This window comes from Leptodactylus fuscus, chromosome 3 (genome assembly GCF_031893055.1).
Source record: "Leptodactylus fuscus isolate aLepFus1 chromosome 3, aLepFus1.hap2, whole genome shotgun sequence".
Taxonomy (NCBI): domain Eukaryota; kingdom Metazoa; phylum Chordata; class Amphibia; order Anura; family Leptodactylidae; genus Leptodactylus; species Leptodactylus fuscus.
In genome coordinates this window covers 139,617,640-139,639,640 of record NC_134267.1, presented here as the reverse complement: position 1 = coordinate 139,639,640, position 22,001 = coordinate 139,617,640, and the positions used below count along the sequence as shown (strand labels likewise).

The 22,001-nt window shown below is 42.6% G+C and overlaps 1 protein-coding gene across 2 annotated transcripts in view; it reads right to left on the bottom strand.

The window, feature by feature from the left end:
* The window catches only part of CSMD1 (CUB and Sushi multiple domains 1), a 1,381,920-nt gene that overhangs the window by 289,979 nt on the left and 1,069,940 nt on the right, over positions 1-22,001 (bottom strand). For both annotated transcript variants that reach the window (XM_075268411.1, XM_075268410.1), the window contains 2 exons: positions 7,765-7,956; positions 5,994-6,132 (listed from right to left, as the gene is read on the bottom strand). In XM_075268411.1, coding sequence (XP_075124512.1) covers positions 5,994-6,132; positions 7,765-7,956 — 331 coding nt within the window. The remainder of the gene's footprint in view (positions 1-5,993; positions 6,133-7,764; positions 7,957-22,001) is intronic.

Sequence of the window (22,001 nt, the reverse complement as noted above, 5' to 3'; positions counted from 1 at the left end):
GGGCTGTTTAGAGGCTCCCTCCACCATGAATTGGTCCAAACTGGGTTTTTTAGAGGCTCCCTCCACCATGAATTGGTCCAAACTGGGCTGGTTAGAGGCTCCCTCCACCATGAATTGGTCCAAACTGGGGTGGTTAGAGGCTCCCTCCACCATTAATTGGTCCAAACTGGGCTGGTTAGAGGCTCCCTCCACCATGAATTGGTCCAAACTGGGCTGGTTAGAGGCTCCCTCCACCATTAATTGGTCCAAACTGGGCTGGTTAGAGGCTCCCTCCACCATGAATTTGCCCAAACTGGGCTGTTTAGAGGCTCCCTCCACCATGAATTTGCCCAAACTGGGCTGGTTAGAGGCTCCCTCCACCATGAATTGGTCCAAACTGGGGTTTTTAGAGGCTCCCTCCACCATGAATTGGTCCAAACTTGGCTGTTTATAGGCTCCCTCCACCATTAATTGGTCCAAACTGGGCTGGTTAGAGGCTCCCTCCACCATGAATTGGTCCAAACTGGGTTTTTTAGAGGCTCCATCCACCATGAATTTGCCCAAACTGGGCTGTTTAGAGGCTCCCTCCACCATGAATTGGTCCAAACTGGGGTGGTTAGAGGCTCCCTCCACCATTAATTGGTCCAAACTGGGCTGGTTAGAGGCTCCCTCCACCATTAATTGGTCCAAACTGGGCTGGTTAGAGGCTCCCTCCACCATGAATTGGTCCAAACTGGGGTTTTTAGAGGCTCCCTCCACCATGAATTGGTCCAAACTTGGCTGTTTAGAGGCTCCCTCCACCATTAATTGGTCCAAACTGGGCTGGTTAGAGGCTCCCTCCACCATGAATTGGTCCAAACTGGGTTTTTTAGAGGCTCCCTCCACCATGAATTTGCCCAAACTGGGCTGTTTAGAGGCTCCCTCCACCATGAATTGGTCCAAACTGGGGTGGTTAGAGGCTCCCTCCACCATTAATTGGTCCAAACTGGGCTGGTTAGAGGCTCCCTCCACCATTAATTGGTCCAAACTGGGCTGGTTAGAGGCTCCCTCCACCATGAATTGGTCCAAACTGGGGTTTTTAGAGGCTCCCTCCACCATGAATTGGTCCAAACTTGGCTGTTTAGAGGCTCCCTCCACCATTAATTGGTCCAAACTGGGCTGGTTAGAGGCTCCCTCCACCATGAATTGGTCCAAACTGGGTTTTTTAGAGGCTCCCTCCACCATGAATTTGCCCAAACTGGGCTGTTTAGAGGCTCCCTCCACCATGAATTGGTCCAAACTGGGTTTTTTAGAGGCTCCCTCCACCATGAATTGGTCCAAACTGGGCTGGTTAGAGGCTCCCTCCACCATGAATTGGTCCAAACTGGGGTGGTTAGAGGCTCCCTCCACCATGAATTGGTCCAAACTGGGGTGGTTAGAGGCTCCCTCCACCATTAATTGGTCCAAACTGGGCTGGTTAGAGGCTCCCTCCACCATTAATTGGTCCAAACTGGGCTGGTTAGAGGCTCCCTCCACCATGAATTTGCCCAAACTGGGCTGTTTAGAGGCTCCCTCCACCATGAATTTGCCCAAACTGGGCTGGTTAGAGGCTCCCTCCACCATGAATTGGTCCAAACTGGGGTTTTTAGAGGCTCCCTCCACCATGAATTGGTCCAAACTTGGCTGTTTAGAGGCTCCCTCCACCATTAATTGGTCCAAACTGGGCTGGTTAGAGGCTCCCTCCACCATGAATTGGTCCAAACTGGGTTTTTTAGAGGCTCCCTCCACCATGAATTTGCCCAAACTGGGCTGTTTAGAGGCTCCCTCCACCATGAATTGGTCCAAACTGGGGTGGTTAGAGGCTCCCTCCACCATTAATTGGTCCAAACTGGGCTGGTTAGAGGCTCCCTCCACCATTAATTGGTCCAAACTGGGCTGGTTAGAGGCTCCCTCCACCATGAATTTGCCCAAACTGGGCTGGTTAGAGGCTCCCTCCACCATGAATTGGTCCAAACTGGGTTTTTTAGAGGCTCCCTCCACCATGAATTTGCCCAAACTGGGCTGGTTAGAGGCTCCCTCCACCATGAATTGGTCCAAACTGGGGTTTTTAGAGGCTCCCTCCACCATGAATTTGCCCAAACTGGGCTGTTTAGAGGCTCCCTCCACCATGAATTGGTCCAAACTGGGTTTTTTAGAGGCTCCCTCCACCATGAATTGGTCCAAACTGGGCTGGTTAGAGGCTCCCTCCACCATGAATTGGTCCAAACTGGGGTGGTTAGAGGCTCCCTCCACCATTAATTGGTCCAAACTGGGCTGGTTAGAGGCTCCCTCCACCGTTAATTGGTCCAAACTGGGCTGGTTAGAGGCTCCCTCCACCATGAATTTGCCCAAACTGGGCTGTTTAGAGGCTCCCTCCACCATGAATTTGCCCAAACTGGGGTTTTTAGAGGCTCCCTCCACCATGAATTGGTCCAAACTTGGCTGTTTAGAGGCTCCCTCCACCATTAATTGGTCCAAACTGGGCTGGTTAGAGGCTCCCTCCACCATGAATTGGTCCAAACTGGGTTTTTTAGAGGCTCCCTCCACCATGAATTTGCCCAAACTGGGCTGTTTAGAGGCTCCCTCCACCATGAATTGGTCCAAACTGGGGTGGTTAGAGGCTCCCTCCACCATTAATTGGTCCAAACTGGGCTGGTTAGAGGCTCCCTCCACCATTAATTGGTCCAAACTGGGCTGGTTAGAGGCTCCCTCCACCATGAATTTGCCCAAACTGGGCTGGTTAGAGGCTCCCTCCACCATGAATTGGTCCAAACTGGGGTTTTTAGAGGCTCCCTCCACCATGAATTTGCCCAAACTGGGGTGTTTAGAGGCTCCCTCCACCATGAATTTGCCCAAACTCTGCTGGTTAGAGGCTCAATCCACCCTGATTTTCAAAACAAATGTTGGTGCCAACCTCAACTTACTACAAGGGCCAAATTCACTGCTGGTGACAAGCTCTCCTCACTGCAAGTGCCAAATACACATGTTTCAAGGTGTTTTCCTACTGTCAGAGAGGTGGTATTGAGTGTGTAAAGTGTGTAGTTGTTAGGCTGTGATGTTGGGGTAATAGAGGGTCTTTGGTGTGTTAGATGCCCCCAGACATGCTTCCCCTGCTGTCCCAGTGTCATTCCAGAGGTGTTGGCATCATTTCCTGGGGTGTCATAGTGGACTTGGTGACCCTCCAGACACGGATTTGGGTTTCCCCCTTAACGAGTATCTGTTCCCCATAGACTATAATGGGGTTCGAAACCCGTTCGAACACACGAACATTGAGCGGCTGTTCGAATCGAATTTCGAACCTCGAACATTTTAGTGTTCGCTCATCTCTAGTTGTGACTTTAAGGTACTGTAGCTTAGCAGGAAATTGCTCTGTTGTGCCACTACATGCCAATGTAGCATTACACAGTAACTATTTAAGTGAATCAGCACTCATTGTAATGTATGGATGTGCCAAGTCTTCCTGGATGAAAGATACACTTTGTTGCTGATCTCTGCTTTGCCAAATGGGTGATCTTTATTCACTTTTATTGAACTCCTTAAGTATGCATAATTTAAAGATCCTGGGCTCGAATAATTTTATTCATTTTATTTTATTCATTAATTCATTTTATTTATTTATTTTTCTATTATGTTAAAGGATCTGTTCACACGGAGGAATTTGCCATGGATTCGGATGCAGATTTCACCCCCGATTTCAGAGAAGATGCCTCCCGGAATCTGCCTTCCATTGTTTTCAATGGGATGCAGAGTTTGCAGCAGGATGCAGACAAAAGAAGTGTCTTGCTCAATGTTGCCGCGGATTCAAGACTCAAGACTCCCTCTTGATTAGGCCCATTCACTGAATCGGCATGCCGTCGCAGTTAGACCACTGCGAAAATGCTAGCAGTGGAAAATGAAGAGAAATTCCTTTTCATTTTTCGCCATGTAACCACACCCTTAGACTGGAGCCCCACAAGACGTAAGTGCCGCGATTTGACTGCAGCAGAAAGGCTGCGGGAAAAATCGGGGTGTTTTAAAGTCAGATGACAGTGGATGGGATTCTAATAAATGCAGACTCGCCACAATTTCCAAAACCGGCGCAGTTTTGGAAATCGCAGCATGTCCATTATATCTACAGAAACGCTGGCAGTTTTCCGATAGGTATAATTAAAACAGAAAGTCCGCAGAGGAAACCTCTGCAAACTTTACGTCTAAAGCGCTGTGGAAAAAAATGCAACGCATCACTGCCACTGTTTTTCCTGCAGCGCTATTTTGCTGTGGGATGCCAAGTGGGGCCTTAGTCTTAGGGCTCAATCACACGGAGTAAACGCCAGCTTATTCTGAACGTAAAACACATTCAGAATCAGCGACGTATAAAGCAGTTCCATTCATTTCTATGGGAGCCGATATACGAGCGCTCCCCATAGAAATGAATGGGCTGCTTCTTTCACTACGAGCAGTCCCATTGAAGTGAATGGGAAGTGCTGGCATGTACGGCTAGCTCTGCTCATTACGAGCTGTATACGCGGGCACTTTCCATTCACTTCAATGGGACTGCTCATAGTGAAAAAAGCAGCCCATTCATTTCTATGGGGAGCACTCGTATGCCGGCTCCCATAGAAATGAATGGAACTGCTTTATACGACGCTGATTCTGAACGTGTTTTACATTCAGAATAAGCTGGCGTTTACTCCGTGTGAATGAGCCCTTAGAGTGGTCTTTGGGCCTCCTGAGGCTGTAGGGCCAGGTATCACATTCTCTCTCTGCACCTCCTATAAATTTATGGCTATTTTAGCTTATTTTGCAGGATTAGTATTATTTTTTTTTAATATACACCATTTTTAGACTACATATAGTTAAATTATTACTTTTTAGAACTGTTTATGAGAAGGACTGAATAAAGAGAATTCTGCAATTTTTTTCTCTAACAATATTTTAGATATATTCTGCAAGCAGGGGCGCATCTTCTATGAGGGAACCTGAGGCAATGGCCTCTTGTGGCACTTCATGGCATAAATAGTGGGGGCAACATTAATTTTTTAATTGGCTGCTACTTAGGATGGGTCCTGAGTTTTGCCTCAGACTCATGGCAATAAAATATATTATTATAAAATATACAGTAATGGGTCAGTGAAAAACACAGCTAGCACACTGACAATGCACATGACCATGTATATGAAGCTGTAAATACAATATTAGTACCAAATATATCTAGAAATTTTTAGTGAAGGTTGATCTGGTTGTTTTCATCTACACTTCAAATATTGTCTCAAATTCATGCTAAGTCTGCCCTTTTGCTAGATCATTCACATCTGGTGGATTCATAGCTACTAGCCTTGACTGACCCACTGATGTTGGAGTCATCTTGAAGTCAGTTTTGGTGAATCACTTTCTCATTAATATAGTCATTGATTTACTTTATGAGAATACTATAGATTGTAAACAACTGAGAATAGTGGCTGACCAGTCTTTCTACAGTATACTCCTAGTCACGTGTGAACCACAACTGTGCATCTTGAATATATAGTATATTGGTAATTCCTGATAGATGCTTCAGAAACATTGATGACTCATGAGAATAAGCTATCCCTTTAAGTGTAATGTCATATAGAATGATAACATCATGCCTATTTATTAACCAGTGTCCAGAAAAGTATTTGTAATTGATACAGAAATAGTCTAATCTTAAATTGGTAATTTTTGAAAAAAAAATAAAATAAAATAGAACAAAATCCTTTACCTGTGTTCATACTACTGTGCATTATTTTGAGGATGAGCATTACATTAATTCACATGTACCTGCCATGTGTTTATTAAATATTTGGCATCAGTACAATGCTGGAAGGCTACAACATATAATGTGTTTGTGGTTCTGCCATTATCTAGCATTGATGGTATATACAGTATACAGTGCCTATTCAGTAAGCTCCAGTGCTTAGTTACCGTATATTGGAGTAACAAATAGTCTGACATTTTGAAACCTGTTACATACATTCACTTTACTATATAATGTTTACCTTTTGAATATCAAGGCAATGACAAAGTCTGGATTTACTTTTATTCTCCAGTCGCACTCTTTTCCCGCAGGATAAGGTTGCGGGTAGTTTGGTGATAAAATCACACCCGCTGGGCCTGTGAGGTTTCCACCGCATGCAGCTGTTATAACAAGAGAAGAAGAAGCTATATCAATCAGATGTTAATGTATAGAACAGTATATAATATTTACACTGCTAGACTAAGGTATATGTAACCATGTCCTAAATCAGTTTAGATTAGAATGCAAACCATTTAATCTTGTGTTTAATTTGAAATGTTTTTAAACTATGGTAATTTGTTTGTTACATGGTTATTTCTTAAAGAAAAAACGTAATGTTAAGACATCCATGCACGTAAAGTCATCATTATCCACTGCAGGTCCGGCCAACTACCTTATGTCTATACAGACCTCCTGACTGTTTCCCAACTGATGTTGTCAGGATAAAGGGATTGGCCATATTTGATATTAAAATGCAGATTGTTTGTTTTCCTTGAAAAACAAGCAGCCACTTGAGGTGGCTTGGCAGTGGCTTTGTCTTGTCTTTGCCTTATTGATTTATCTTACTTGATTATATAGCTCCAATTTTATAGATTTTGGTGCATTAGCTACTGAGACAAGCATACATGTAGATGGGGGAGTCAGAAGGAATATCTCTCAGCTATCCAGCTAACAGCTATTTAAGATGGATGGGCACAATTGTTTGTTTATTTATTTATTTTTTTAATAGAGTCCATAATCCTAAACTGACTACTTGCCAATAGTCCCAATTTTTAAGAGACAGTCCCATAAAATGGTCACAAAAGGGATGTGGTGCTAATTTACATGATAACGGACATTTCTGACATCTTAGGCTGAAGCCCCATGTTGCAGAAACGTATTCTGCTTTGCTTTTTTTTTTTTTTTTTTTAAGCTAAAGTAAAGAATGGCTAAGGCCCCATGTAGCAGGCCACAGCAAAAAAGCGCTGCAGGAAAAACCACAATGGCATCGCATCATGGTTTTTCCTGCATAACTTTTCACAGAAAGTCCACAGTCTGCTTCCATTATACCTACAGGGAAACCGCCAGAATTTCCATAGGTATTATTGACATGCTGATTTTTCTGCAACGTGTGGATGGGATATTGCAGTGACTATATAACACCACAGTTATTGCTTCTACCTTCTACTCAAACCACTTCAGACTTTAGCTGAAAAACGACAGCAAAATCTTATACAAAAAAAGGTGCATATCCACAACATGGGGCCTCAGTCTTAAAGAGGACCTTTCACCTGCTGGGGCACATGCGGTGTAAAACACTGCTAGAAAGCTTTCATGTTCTGTGTCCCCCAGTGAAAAGCTATCGGTGCCGGTACCATAGCTCTTCACTGTCAAGAGGGCAATTCTGACAGTCTGTCAGGAACGCCCTTCCTCACAGCAGCGCCTATAGAGCTGTACTGTTAGAGGGGGTGAAAGTGTGATGACGCTGAGCAGTGAGTACTTGTCTATGGATGAGTACTATCAGGAGGGGAGGGAGGTTTTCCTCACCGCTCTCACAGTACAGCGCAATAGACACTGCTGTGAGGAATAGCTACAGTACACAACTGAGGTAGCTGAGGTACACAACTTTGATAGGGTACGAATGATTGTTCCCCTAGCCCTATCTATTAGAGATGTAACATGCAGGGTTGGGTCAACCCTCTGGACATGTTTTTTGTGAGTTGTATATGATAAAAACATATAATAACCAGATGAGATAAGATGTACAGATATACCGATACAAGTTGGTGGGTCTGGTTGCCAGAAGAATCTGTTATTTAGCTGCACACATGTAATTTTATTTTGTCCTTGAAGTTGATATCCAGGATCACACTGAAAATTTACAGTATCTCCAGGCTCTCTGCTGTCGCCATATCTGGTACCATTTTGAGGAATTCCAGGATCATTACATGTTGATGCAACAGAAGCTGTGGAGAAACAATATGAGAATGAAACAATGTACTTTTATTTAGTAAGATATTATGATATGTCTATCTCTCAATCTATCTGCATATCTATATAACTCCAAAAAAGCAGGTGGCACACCAAAAATTGTGAAAAAAGTTGGATGTTTGTGCCTCAATCACGCAAAACCCGCTCCACCGATTTGGCTGAAATTTTCCACAAACATAGTCACTACACTCGATTGCGCAATAGGCTACTTTTCGTCACAATAGCGCACATACGTTTGTACCAGTACCCCCACAAAACCCAAACTCACATCACCATCTCTGCAATCTCACACAGTTTGGACCATAGCAAGCCCCAAAATTCATATTGCCCTCTACAGCCTAGCCCCTAACCCCACACAATCACATATTACATATACTTTACCACTTTGCCCCTCACCTTAACGAGCAGCCATGTTTGCCCACCCCCACCGCTCTGACAATCTGCGACACCGGCCACCCATGTCAATACCCCTAGGCGGTCTAATAAATGCAAAAACAAAAACAAAAAAAAAGAAAAAAAAAAAAAGTATTACAAATTCAAATCCCCCCCCCTTTCCCTAGAACACATATAAAAGTAGTTAAATACTGTGAAACACATACATGTTAGGTATCCCTGTGTCCGAAATCGCCCGCTCTACAAAGCTATACATGTCACGGAGCAAAGGTATACGTCTTCCTCCGGATGGTCTTTTGAATCAACACGGACGCAAGAGGTCGGGAGACAACAGCAATTTATTGTAATCCACAAAGTTAGTAGCCGGCGGCGGTCACATCAACCGTAATAACAATAAGTCCACAGAAGTCACAATCCAATGATAACTTTGGTTCCTTGGTCCTGTAACTAAGTCCTGGCTCTCTGCAGAGCTGTGCACAGGCCGGCTAACACATACTAACTGCAAGCTACAACTATATACTAAACTGTTACTTCCTCTATCTGTGGGTGGGAAGGGCTGAGTCACAGATCCTTCCCCCCTCACCTATACCAAGGAGAGCAGACTCCCTGTCTACTATGGACAATGCACCGTCCAACATCTTCTTGGAGACACTGATCAGATTATCTCCACCCATTGTCCTCACTGGTCCTCACTAGTTAGAGGTATTTGCATACAATGTGCTAACACACTAGACCCTAATCAGCCAACTACACATTGATGTATATAACAGGTTAGAGAATACATTCCACATGAAATATATATTACACATTGCCTATAGTATAGACTCTAACCATCCCGTGACAACCCTTCCCCCTCTCAAAACATGTGCATGACACAATTGGCCTACACAGGTAAATTGGGGAATGCACATCAGTCTCTATAGCTCATATGTCCTCCTGCCGGGATAACCCATCTGCGTTCTGGTGTTGGTTCCCTCGGCGGTACTGAATGGTAAAGTTGTAGAGTTGAAGGGCTGGCATCTGGCAAAAAATCCGGTCGATCCATGTTGGCGTCTCTCTGAGCTTGGCTTCGGGTCACTGCTCCCACAAAGTGGCACTGTAGATTTCCAACATCGTTGCCTAACAGAACATCGGCCGGCAGCCCGCTCATCACACCAATTGTGCATCGTTTTGGTCCATAACCATAGTCGAGTTCCACGGTAGCTTTAGGAATACGTTTCCGAGTACCTCCTGCCAACTCGATAGAAAGGCCAGGGCCCTCCTCTAGGGCCTCGGGTCGAACCACTCGGGGGTCCGCTACCGTTAGGAAAGCTCCCGAGTCCCGGAATCCAACAACTGTTCGGCCATCCAGTAGGACCTCCTGCAAGTGCTTCCGCTGAAGGTTTGCGGGATGTGTGGCGGAAGGCTGAATCCCATAGACCCCTGGAGGTGGAACAGATGGGTCATTCATGGAGTCATCTGGAAATGGGGCCAAACTTTCAGTCCTAGGGGTGGTTCCCAGGTAGTGAATAGGCCGGGATGCCACGGTGGCCCGTGCCCCCATGTTAACAGGGCAACTAGCTTGCAAATGTCCAGGCCGCCCGCACCCAAAACATCTGCGCTCTAGCATTCTTCCAGTAGGTCGTTGTCTAGGGACAGGGTTGTTCATAGCTGGAGGCCGATGGGCTGGGGCAGGGGTAGAGGGGGAATTGTAATCCTGAGGCCGGGCACGAAAGGTGGGTGGCTGGATGAAGGGTGTCTGGCGGACTGTGGTAGTTTTCCGCTCCTCTGCAAACAACCTCTTCCACTGCGGCTTGATGGTCAGGCCCTCATCTGCAAGGGAAGCAGCTTGCTCCACTGTGGCTGGGTTCCGTTCCAGCACCCACTCACGGATCTCAGCGGGGCACTGGGAAAAGAACTGTTCCTTAAGTATGACTTGGAGGATCTTATCGACTGTGACAGCCTCCTCTCCTTCTAGCCAGCGCTTGCATGCTTGCTTCAACTTGTGGGCGAACATGTGGAAGGAGCTTCCCCCATTGTAAGACAAAGAGCGGAATTGAACTCGGTAGGTCTCTGGAGTGACGGCATAATACTTCTGCACCGCTCTTTTAATGGCCTCATAGTCCCGCTGATCACTAGGGTCCATGGCTCTGAGAGCTTCCGCAGCCCCATCTCGTAGGTGCCCCACCAGATACCGGACCCAATCCTTCTCTGGGACTTCCATCAGGTGGCACTGGTGTTCGAAGTCCTGAAAATATCCATCAACATCCCCAGCCGCTTCATCAAAGGTCTTGAAGTGTTTATGGGAGACATATGGTGGTTCTCTCACTGTTGGGCTGGGGGCCGACGTTTGATTATAATTCCGCGTAGTTATCTCAGCCATTCGCATTTCATGCGCCATTCTTTCCTTTTCATGCGCCATTCTCTGTTCCTCCTTCTCCGTTTCCTGAGCCCTCTGTAATGCTCTACTCCTTTGCTCTGCAGTTGCTCCTAGCCCCAGCACTGCCAACTCCTCCTCATACAAAACAACCCATCTGCTCTTTTGGGTCTGTACCTGCCACTCCCGTATCTCTCCAGTCTCCTGGGGGCAGCCCTCCTCATGGTCGCTTTGCAGGGTCATCTCCTCCAGTGCCTCGATCAGTTGATCTTTCGTTCTTCCCTGGTAACTCAGGTTTAGTTCCCGGGCCCTTACTTGTAGACGTGCCATAGTCCAGTTCCTGTATTCTGAGGTTGTGGCTCCATTAATCGCTGGGCTGCTGTAGTCCATCTCGCTGTCCGCTGTTGATCCCACCGCTGCCAACCAGTTGTCACGGAGCAAAGGTATACGTCTTCCTCCGGATGGTCTTTTGAATCAACACGGACGCAAGAGGTCGGGAGACAACAGCAATTTATTGTAATCCACAAAGTTAGTAGCCGGCGGCGGTCACATCAACCGTAATAACAATAAGTCCACAGAAGTCACAATCCAATGATAACTTTGGTTCCTTGGTCCTGTAACTAAGTCCTGGCTCTCTGCAGAGCTGTGCACAGGCCGGCTAACACATACTAACTGCAAGCTACAACTATATACTAAACTGTTACTTCCTCTATCTGTGGGTGGGAAGGGCTGAGTCACAGATCCTTCCCCCCTCACCTATACCAAGGAGAGCAGACTCCCTGTCTACTATGGACAATGCACCGTCCAACATCTTCTTGGAGACACTGATCAGATTATCTCCACCCATTGTCCTCACTGGTCCTCACTAGTTAGAGGTATTTGCATACAATGTGCTAACACACTAGACCCTAATCAGCCAACTACACATTGATGTATATAACAGGTTAGAGAATACATTCCACATGAAATATATATTACACATTGCCTATAGTATAGACTCTAACCATCCCGTGACAGCCCGCTCTACAAAGCTATACAAATATTTTGCCTGGACGCTTAATGCCGTAGCCGCAAACATACTGAAAACTCCCAAACCCCAGTTTTTTCACTATATTCATCATCATACAAATATCAATCAAAAGTGATCAAACCAATAGCATTTCGCAAAAATGCAACAACTAAAAACTACACCCGGCCCCGCAAAAAAACACATCCCCCAACACAGACAAATAAAAAAGTGACTGCTGTCAGAATATGGAAACACACTACTGGCAGAAAATAACAAAGCATACAATGTCGTATATCGAGGTATATTAACTTGAAATACCTCTGTCCCAAAGACACTATGTACAGTTTATAACAACACCGTATAGCAGCGGAAATACAAATTACATTCAACACAAAAGTCTCACGTATTCTCAGATGTACAGCAAAAACAAGATACACTGTTACATTTCATATCCCTTACCTTATACACAGTACGAAAACCTTACCCGCGCCTGTATTTACCCACTTCTACAATCACCGCAGATGAAGTCGTGGGTACCAGCTAGTCTTTTTATATATATATATATATATATATATATATATATATATATATATGTGGCTGTTTACGTGAAAAGGGCCCAGATCGTCGATACTAATTATAGAGAAAATAGTCCAAAACATATTTGGGTAAAAAAATCACAATTTTGTTTTATGCAAAAATTTTATTTAAAAATATGTCAATTGTGCTTTCAATAAAAAATTTTTTGCTGTTTCGGACAATGTTACACCATAACCGTTACAATGATACCAAGAACTCCATATCGACAATGTGGGCCCTTTTCACATAAACAGCCACATATATATATACATATATATAGTTTACTTTATTTACCTATTTTACTTTCTTTTAACAGAGAACAAATTCTATAGTATAGTTCTCCCTGTGTACCAGTGATTGTCTGTAGTCACTTGACATCTGCACTTCTGGCCCCTGAAGTCCATGGACCGTAGGGAACAATCCTTGTAATGTATTTTTTTATTTTTTTACATAAAAAAACACGTAAAACAAAAGCCAGAGACAGAAAAAGAGAAACTGAAGCAAAACCTTACCTAAACCATAGAATTAGACAATTGTTTGCACAACCGTACTACATTTTAGCCATATTATCTCTCATAGCACCAATGACCTTCTCAGTTATTGAAGATCTGACAATCTGAAGCAATATCTAAGGTTTCTTCGGTCCCCTCCTTCAGCTCTCCCTTGTAGCTTACCATTGTAAAGTGTGTTATGCCGCTTATACTGCACACACATACCTGGTTTAATCTGTGCAACCAGCAATCACATTTTGGCCATTTTCATTTCTCCATGTTGTGAAGCTATGCTGTCTATGATGTCATGGAATTAGCTGCTATTATTAAGGAAAACTACGAAATTCTGCTCTTTACGTGAAAGATAAGACAGTCACATGCAGAGAAGGAAGATTTTTGTCTCTGTCAACCTGTCTGCAAAGCAAAAGCCTCAGGCTTGCTTCGTGAGATGGTGGAACTGTAAGTGTGTGAGCAGAGGGAGGGGGATTTTAGCCCAACAGCACACAACGTCCTTCAGTAAAATATCTATATTAGAAAAAAGAGAGTATATATATATATATATATATATATATATATATATATATATATATATATATATATATATTATATATACAATCCTATGAAAAAGTTTGGGCACCCCTATTAATCTTAATCATTTTTAGTTCTAAATATTTTGGTGTTTATAACAGCCATTTCAGTTTGATATATCTAATAACTGATGGACACAGTAATATTTCAGGATTGAAATGAGGTTTATTGTACTAACAGAAAATGTGCAATATGCATTAAACCAAAATTTGACCGGTGCAAAAGTATGGGCACCTCAACAGAAAAGTGACATTAATATTTAGTAGATCCTCCTTTTGCAAAGATAACAGCCTCTAGTCGCTTCCTGTAGCTTTTAATCAGTTCCTGGATCCTGGATAAAGGTATTTTGGACAAACAATTCAAGTTCAGTTAAGTTAGATGGTCGCCGAGCATGGACAGCCCGCTTCAAATCATCCCACAGATGTTCAATGATATTCAGGTCTGGGGACTGGGATGGCCATTCCAGAACATTGTAATTGTTCCTCTGCATGAATGCCTGAGGATTTGGAGCGGTGTTTTGGATCATTGTCTTGCTGAAATATCCATCCCCGGCGTAACTTCAACTTCGTCACTGATTCTTGAACATTATTCTCAAGAATCTGCTGATACTGAGTGGAATCCATGCGACTCTCAACTTTAACAAGATTCCCGATGCCGGCATTGGCCACACAGCCCCAAAGCATGATGGAACCTCCACCAAATTTTACAGTGGGTAGCATGTGTTTTTCTTGGAATGCTGTTTCTTTTTGGACGCCATGCATAACGCCTTTTTTTATAACCAAACAACTCAATTTTTGTTTCCAAAATGAAGCTGCCTTGTCCAAATGTGCTTTTTCATACCTCAGGCAACTCTATTTGTGGCGTATGTGCAGAAACGGCTTCTTTCTCATCACTCTCCCATACAGCTTCTATTTGTGCAAAGTGCGCTGTATAGTTGACCGATGCACAGTGACACCATCTGCAGCAAGATGATGCTGCAGCTCTTTGGAGGTGGTCTGTGGATTGTCCTTGACTGTTCTCACCATTCTTCTTCTCTGCCTTTCTGATATTTTTCTTGGCCTGCCACTTCTGGGCTTAACAAGAACTGTCCCTGTGGTCTTCCATTTCCTTACTATGTTCCTCACAGTGGAAACTGACAGGTTAAATCTCTGAGACAACTTTTTGTATCCTTCCCCTGAACAACTATGTTGAACAATCTTTGTTTTCAGATCATTTGAGAGTTGTTTTGAGTAGCCCATGATGCCACTCTTCAGAGGAGATTCAAGTAGGAGATCAACTTGCAATTGGCCACCTTAAATACCTTTTCTTATGATTGGATACATCTGGCTATGAAGTTCAAAGCTCACTGAGGTTACAAAACCAATTTTGTGCTTCAGTAAGTCAGTAAAAAGTAGTTAGGGGAATTCAAATCAATAAAATGATAAGGGTGCCCATACTTTTGCACCGGTCAAATTTTGGTTTAATGCATATTGCACATTTTCTGTTAGTACAATAAACCTCATTTCAATCCTGAAATATTACTGTGTCCATCAGTTATTAGATATATCAAACTGAAATGGCTGTTGCAAACACCAAAATATTTAGAACAAAAAATGATTAAGATTAATAGGGGTGCCCAAACTTTTTCATAGGACTATATATATATATTTGATTATTAACCTTGCTATTTATGTTTTCATTTAGTGCACAGTAGAATCATAGAAGGTAAGCAGTGCCAGTGAGTATTCTGGAGATACGTTTGTGATGGAGTACGTTTTCCAATGCCAGGTAAAGTTAAAATTCAAAATTTATTTTAACTTCCATAATAAAAGTATTGGGGGTTCCTCCAGAAGAGAAGTATATAGGCTTAAGTGTTTCAAGTCATGGCAGTTGCTAAATATTCAGCTATCAATATCATGTTACAGAGCACATTGCAGTAATAAACTGCATACCATGTTATGTATGTTACTTTTATAGATTTGGTAAGAAATAACTTTGAAGTCTTATACAAAGAAGACAGTTGGTGCACTGGGGTTGGGTTTTTAGCCCTGAATGCACTGCTCTTGATCAAGTGAGATGGGTGATGGGAAAGACCAACTCTCAATGCACTAAATGGTACAGGTAGATGGTAGGGGTCTGACCTGTACGAGCGGAGAGCTGAAGGCACATCCTTAGTGCTCCCTAATCTGCACAAGACTGGAAAGCAGTTTATCTCCAAATCTACAAAAGTGACATATATAACAAAGGTATGATGTTTATCACTGTAATGTGCTCTGTAAAACTGTAGTGAGTGCTGACAGTTCAACACCCTTGGAGTAGTGATAGACTACCTTTAAGACTGATAGAAATGCCATAGCTAAGGCCCCAAGTAGCAACCCGCAGCAAAAAGCAATGTGGGAAAAACCACAACGGCAACGCATTGTGTGTTTTCCCAAGCCTCGTCACAGAAAATCTGCAGAGGTTTCCTCTGAGGACTTTCTGCTTCATTTATACCTATAGGGAAACCGCATTTTTTGTAGGTATAACTGACATGCTGTGATTTCCAAAACAGTTTTGGAAATTGCAGTGTTTGCAGGGTGTATTTTTTCATAAGGTGTGGATGGGATTCACATTTTTCCCTTCTGTGGAAATGTAGCAGGAAAAAAAGTTCCTATAAATTGAGGCTAAGGCGTCCTGCAGCAAAAAGCGCTGTGGGAAAAGCCATGGCAGCAATGCATTATGGTTCTTCCCCAGCACTTTGTACAGAAAGTTCACAGAACATTCCTCTGTGGTCTTTCTGCTTCAGTTATATCTATAAGGAAAACTACAGCATTTCCATAGATATAACTGACAAGCTGTGATTTACAAAACCACAATGGTTTTGGAAACTGTCAAGCGTAGGCACAGCATATTTTACCACAAAGTCGGCATGGGATTCGCTATTCCATTCACTTTGCTGAGACTGTAACACGCCATGTTTTTTCATGTCACGTGGGGCCCCGGCCTGAAAGATAGACTGGCTAATCCCATCCACATTCTACAGAAAAAAAAACACTGTGGAAAAGCTGCATTTTCAAAAATACAACATGTCCATTTTGCCTGAAGAAATGCAAATTTTTTTTAATGTTGAGTTAAAGAGGACCGTTCATGTCTTCCTGCATGTGCAGTTTTATATACTGCTAGAAAGCTGACAGTGCGCTGAATTCAGAATACTGTTGGCTTTCCCATTATGTGCCCCAGTGATGGAGATATTGATGCCGTTGGTTTCAGCACTGATCTCTGCCCACTATCAGAAGGGCGTTCCTGACAGTCCAGTTGGGCTGTGAGGAACACCCCTCCTGACAGGTTCTGTTCCATAGACTTGTATTTAGGGGACATTGTGCCTCACAGTTCCATGTCATCAGTGAGGGATAAGGATTGGAACTCCCCCTCTGACAGTGCAGTGCTACGGATGAGTACTGTCAGGGTGGGCGATATCTCCAGCCCCAGGGCACATAATGGGAAAGCCTACAGTGCACTGAATTCAGCACACTGTCAGCTTTCCAGCAGTATATAAAACCACATGTGCAAGAGGACATGAAAGGTCCTCTTTAACAGAAAAACAAAGTCAGCAGAGAAAAATGCAATGAAAATGCAGTGAAAAAAAATGCAGTATGTTGCTGTATGTTTTATTGCTGTTCTTCACTACATGGGGCCTTAACCTAAGAGCATATTTACTCAACTGTGTGATGGCTGTTTAGAACACAATGAAAGTCAATCAGTCTATTTGCATGATTGTTTTTTTAACAGACCATTTTTCAGGTCTATCAATAAAAACTGACATGTTCTGTCTTTTTTTTTTAAACACAGTCCTCATTGGAGTTACTGGGTCAATTGTGAATGGCTGTCAAAAAGGATTTGCATCCAAGTGTTTGGTGTTAAATATGGATCAGTGGGTTAGGTAAAAAAAAAAAAAAAAAAATAGACCAAAGAAATTAATACATTTTTTAAACTGGATGAAAAATGGATGGCACTCAGCCATCAAAAATGAACAAGTGCAATGGATGCAAAATAGACGCACAATGGCCATTTTTCATGTTTAAGAAATGGACGCGGACTTGTGAATGAGGCTTTATTCCTTATTGACTTACATCGCTATTCATATCAGTTCTGTAATACATTTAAAATGGTCCTGATATCTATTTTTGCATCTTTTAAGCAGTGAGAAACTGAAATGTTTTGCTTTCCTGCAATGACTTTTAAATGGTGCTTTAAATATATAATAAGCATTAATAGAGAAATTAATTTGTATCTGAAGGATTAAAGAGCTATTTGCACGCTAAGATGAGTTTAGCTACAGTGTGTTGAATATATAAATTGTGTGAGCATGTAACACCAATTCAAGTGGAAATATTTCTCTGCAGGGATATTATCAGTGTTTTAGGTGCGCACTAATTTCTTTTGATTAGATGCAACGCAGTATTTCTATCCCAGGTGACCTTATTCTCCTCATTGGTGGCAGCGACTTTTCCCTTCACTTTCAAGAAAAACTACTGTGCTCAATTATGGCCAACACAAATAAGTAATTGATGTTACAAGTTACTGAGCTACATTCCAAAGTCAATATACAGTATGACCTCCACTGTCAATGGATCTTGATAGAACTAAAGGAAAATCAATGAAATTTTCAATTCAAGCACTTCATCTTTCAAGCGTCGTTCAGATGTTCTCTTTTTATTTATTGTGAAGTACTCTATCTTATATTTTACTAAATAACAAATCAAACACAACTAAAGCAAATATATAGTCCCTAATTACTAGGGGAACAACATTGAAATTTTGAAAACTTTAGCTGATATGGAAGTGCTCATTTCAGTGTGATATATAGCAATGCTTTGAAGTTATGATATGACAAACTTTTTTCACAAAATATATAGGTCTCTTTTTTTTAAAAACTGTTCAACAGGAAAAATAGCACCCGATGTGCTCAGAGGTTTTCCTCCATCCCATAGATTTTAAATAGAATGGCAGTGCAGATGCTTGGCTACCACTGCATTCAACTCCTCATTGTGATCATCTGTTGAGGAGGAACAAAGGTGTTGGAACCACTGTGCTAGTTATCAGGGGGTGCCCCAGTGATCACAGGGTTGATAGATCACAAAGTTGTTTCATGGGATAAATCTTCTAAAAGAATATAATTGGAGTTCCTACAGACAACAAGGCCAGTTTAAGGGTAAAGGGATTATCTCTTTATGGACACTCATTCCCTGTTTACAGGAGAGGAGATAAGTGTTGATCACTGGGTCCTCCGGTGATCAGGTGGATGTCAAATGGAAAGTCCCCCTAAAGCCTCCTTGTGAATGGAGAATTAGTGCTCTTGAATGACCAGTTCTCCATTACCTTCTTGGGGGCTGCAGGTGCTACCAGAGAAGTCTCAAAGGCCCTATTGAAGTGAATGGAGCACTGGCCACATAAGCAATTCACACTTTCAGTCCCCTCTCTGATGGACCTCATGATCATCGCCCTCAGCAGTTGGACATTAATTCCCTGTTCTGTGGATAGAGGATAAGTGTCTATAATGGGGCAATCCCTTTAAGGTCTTATGCACAAAAATGTGACTTTTTTAGCTACTGTCCATTAAAAAATGTCCGTTTTTGTCCCTACAAGTCCACAGACAGCACTCATTCACAAGACAGCGAGTAATGTCCCTGCTGGATTTTTTGACCTGAACAGTATGTTATTGTTCTCTAGACTGCTAGGACATACTGTCCTGTACCGATTACAGTACAAGACAATATCTGGAAGGCAGAGACTCCTGGCATATTAGATAACCATGATGCTAGGAATTCTTCTCCTGGCATGAAGTTCAGGCCAGTAAATACGGTGAGCACATGGACCAAGTTTCACAGCTGAGATTTGATCATGTGAATCTAGAGAAAGATGTGGGTTAGTTTCTTTGACAGACACAAAAACGGTCTAAAAAAGAAAGTCCATGTGAATACCCACATTGAGGCCACACACAGAGAAAATGCTGCTGAAGGCTGAAAACGGCAGTTGCACAATTCCTAGTATAACCATACACTCCACGGCTACTTGCTCTTAACATTTAAAATACTTCAAAAATTACCCTATTACTCATGTGTGTCTGAAAATTACCCTTTTTAGACACACATGGCAGTTTTAATGCAAAGAACAATGGTTTTCTATAACAATTAGATTGCTTGATAACTTTCAAGCAATACAGGCTTTTTGTTATTTGGCAGACAAATTTGTGGCTGTAAGCCTAATTGAAAAGTGATAAAGATTTGGCTTTTCAAAAATAAACAACTAAAATCATTCCTTTATGGATGCAAATGGGAAATCAAAATGTTTTCAGTGTTTATGATGGCAACATTGTGTTTCCAAAAGTGTGGTATAGTGGAATGTGATGGAGCAGGCCACAGGACCTGTCTGACTGAGTGGTGGCAGTGGTAGTAGATATGATAGCATGAGTGACAGTGCAGCCTGGAATATTATGGTGGATCAGGTCAAAGGACATGTCTGGCTGAGTGGTGGTAGATGTGGTAACGTGAGCGACAGTACAGTCTGGAATCATATTATAGACCATGCCACAGGATATGTCTGAATGAATGGTGGCAGTGGTAGTAGATGTGGTAGCATGAGTGACAGTACAGCCTGGAATATTATGATAGACCAGGCCACAGGACATGTCTGACTGAGTGGTGGCAGTGATGGTAGCTGTGGTAGCATGAGCGATGGTACAGTCTGGAATAATATGATAGACCAGGCCATAGGATATGTCTGGCTGAGTGGTGGCGGCAGTGTCAACATGTATGGCAGTAGGTCAGGGAGTACTATGATGCACCAGGCCACAGGACATGTCTGACTGAGTGGTGGCAGTGATGGTAGCTGTGGTAGCATGAGCGATGGTACAGTCTGGAATAATATGATAGACCAGGCCATAGGATATGTCTGGCTGAGTGGTGGCGGCAGTGTCAACATGTATGGCAGTAGGTCAGGGAGTACTATGATGCACCAGGCCACAGGACATGTCTGACCTACTGACATGAGTGACAGTACAGCCTGGAATAATATAATGGATCAGGTCACATAACATGTCTCAGTGAGTGGAGACAGTGGTGGTAGCTGTTTAGGAGTAGTAGGCAATATCAGCAGTACAGTAAATGGAACATGATGCAAGGAGACAGTTTCACCTTAATTTTCAGGAATCAGCGGATGGTGTGTGAAAATCACACATAAAACTGCTCTATTGCAAAACGTATTTAATAAAAAATGTGATTATTGGCAATGAAAAGGTTAACTGTGCTCCGCATTAATGAAGAAAATTGAGAAATTTTACCATCATTGAAATGCCTCATGCTCCAGCCCACATCACCTTATATACTGTAAATGACATCAGTGCTGTTAGGCATACACCCTTTATGTTAGGTTCACACTAGCGTTCGTCAGTCCGTTCTGAGCTTTCCGTCTTCTGCATGCATGCACCGTGAGCGCCAGTGAGCGTTTTATGCTCTCCGCCGGTTTCTGTCTCCTGCCTCTGTTTTGTGCAGGAAACGGAAACCTGCAGAACGGAGACTGGGCGCAGATGTGAACGAGCCCTTACAGACTATTGGCTGTGTGGTGTTGTCAGGTGACGCCAGAACATCACAGTGACTCACAGACACGTGTTTCTTCTGTATTTTCGGTGGCCATTTTAATTCATACAAGACATATTGCGATTTCTTTGATTTCATTTAAAAAAAAAAACAAAAAAAACTATTTAAAGCATTTGAGTCTAATTTGTTTCGGAACAAATTAGTTCTCCCTTCTCTAGTTCTGATGGATTAAACCCAGATTCACGGACATTAGAAGGTTAATGACAAAGGATATGGTATATATTTGTGAAAATGAACAAAGTTAAATAATGTGTGCAACTGAAAAATGTGCTGACATAGGTTTTAAGTACAAAACCTCAGAAAGTAAAAAACAGAGTCTAAACACTAGAGATGAGCAAACTGTGCACATCCACCCCATAGCTTTCAGAAAGTGTCTGACTGAAGCCATCCACAGAGCTAAGCACAAAGATGTCCAGTTAGTGCCGAGGCTTTTTGTTCCTTTGTTTTGAAGCGCTGCTGATTGATTTTTCCATAGTGAGTGACAGCCGCAGTCTGTAAAATGGTCTACAACTCAAAAGTATTTCTTTGAAGTGAATCTGTTCTGTTGCTCAATAGATAAAATAAGTAATCATAGAAAAAGTCTCCGTGTAAGCATAGCCAACCTGCCCTGAAAGGGGAGACACTACTTAGTGACCTCCTACCCAATAATTGATGTATTTTTTCTTGCAAGTTTTACAGAACAAATCCAAAAGTACATCCTAACATTGCTTATGCTTACAAAGCCAAGCTTAGGATGTGTTACTTGACAGATAGATCTTTTAGACAATGATCCCCTGTTACTAACATTCCTGTGTCATTGTTAAAGCTGCTTTTCTTAGTCAAATAAATAAATTTGGGGAATGCATTAAACCTTCTATACTGTTTTTCCCCAGAAAAATGTCTCTCGTAGTAGTGTACCTTTGGAGGTTGAGGCTTATAAAAATGCACCTTTGTTTTATATCTAATTTAATAATTAAGTTACAAACAGCAATATATGCGAACTACAGTACTAATA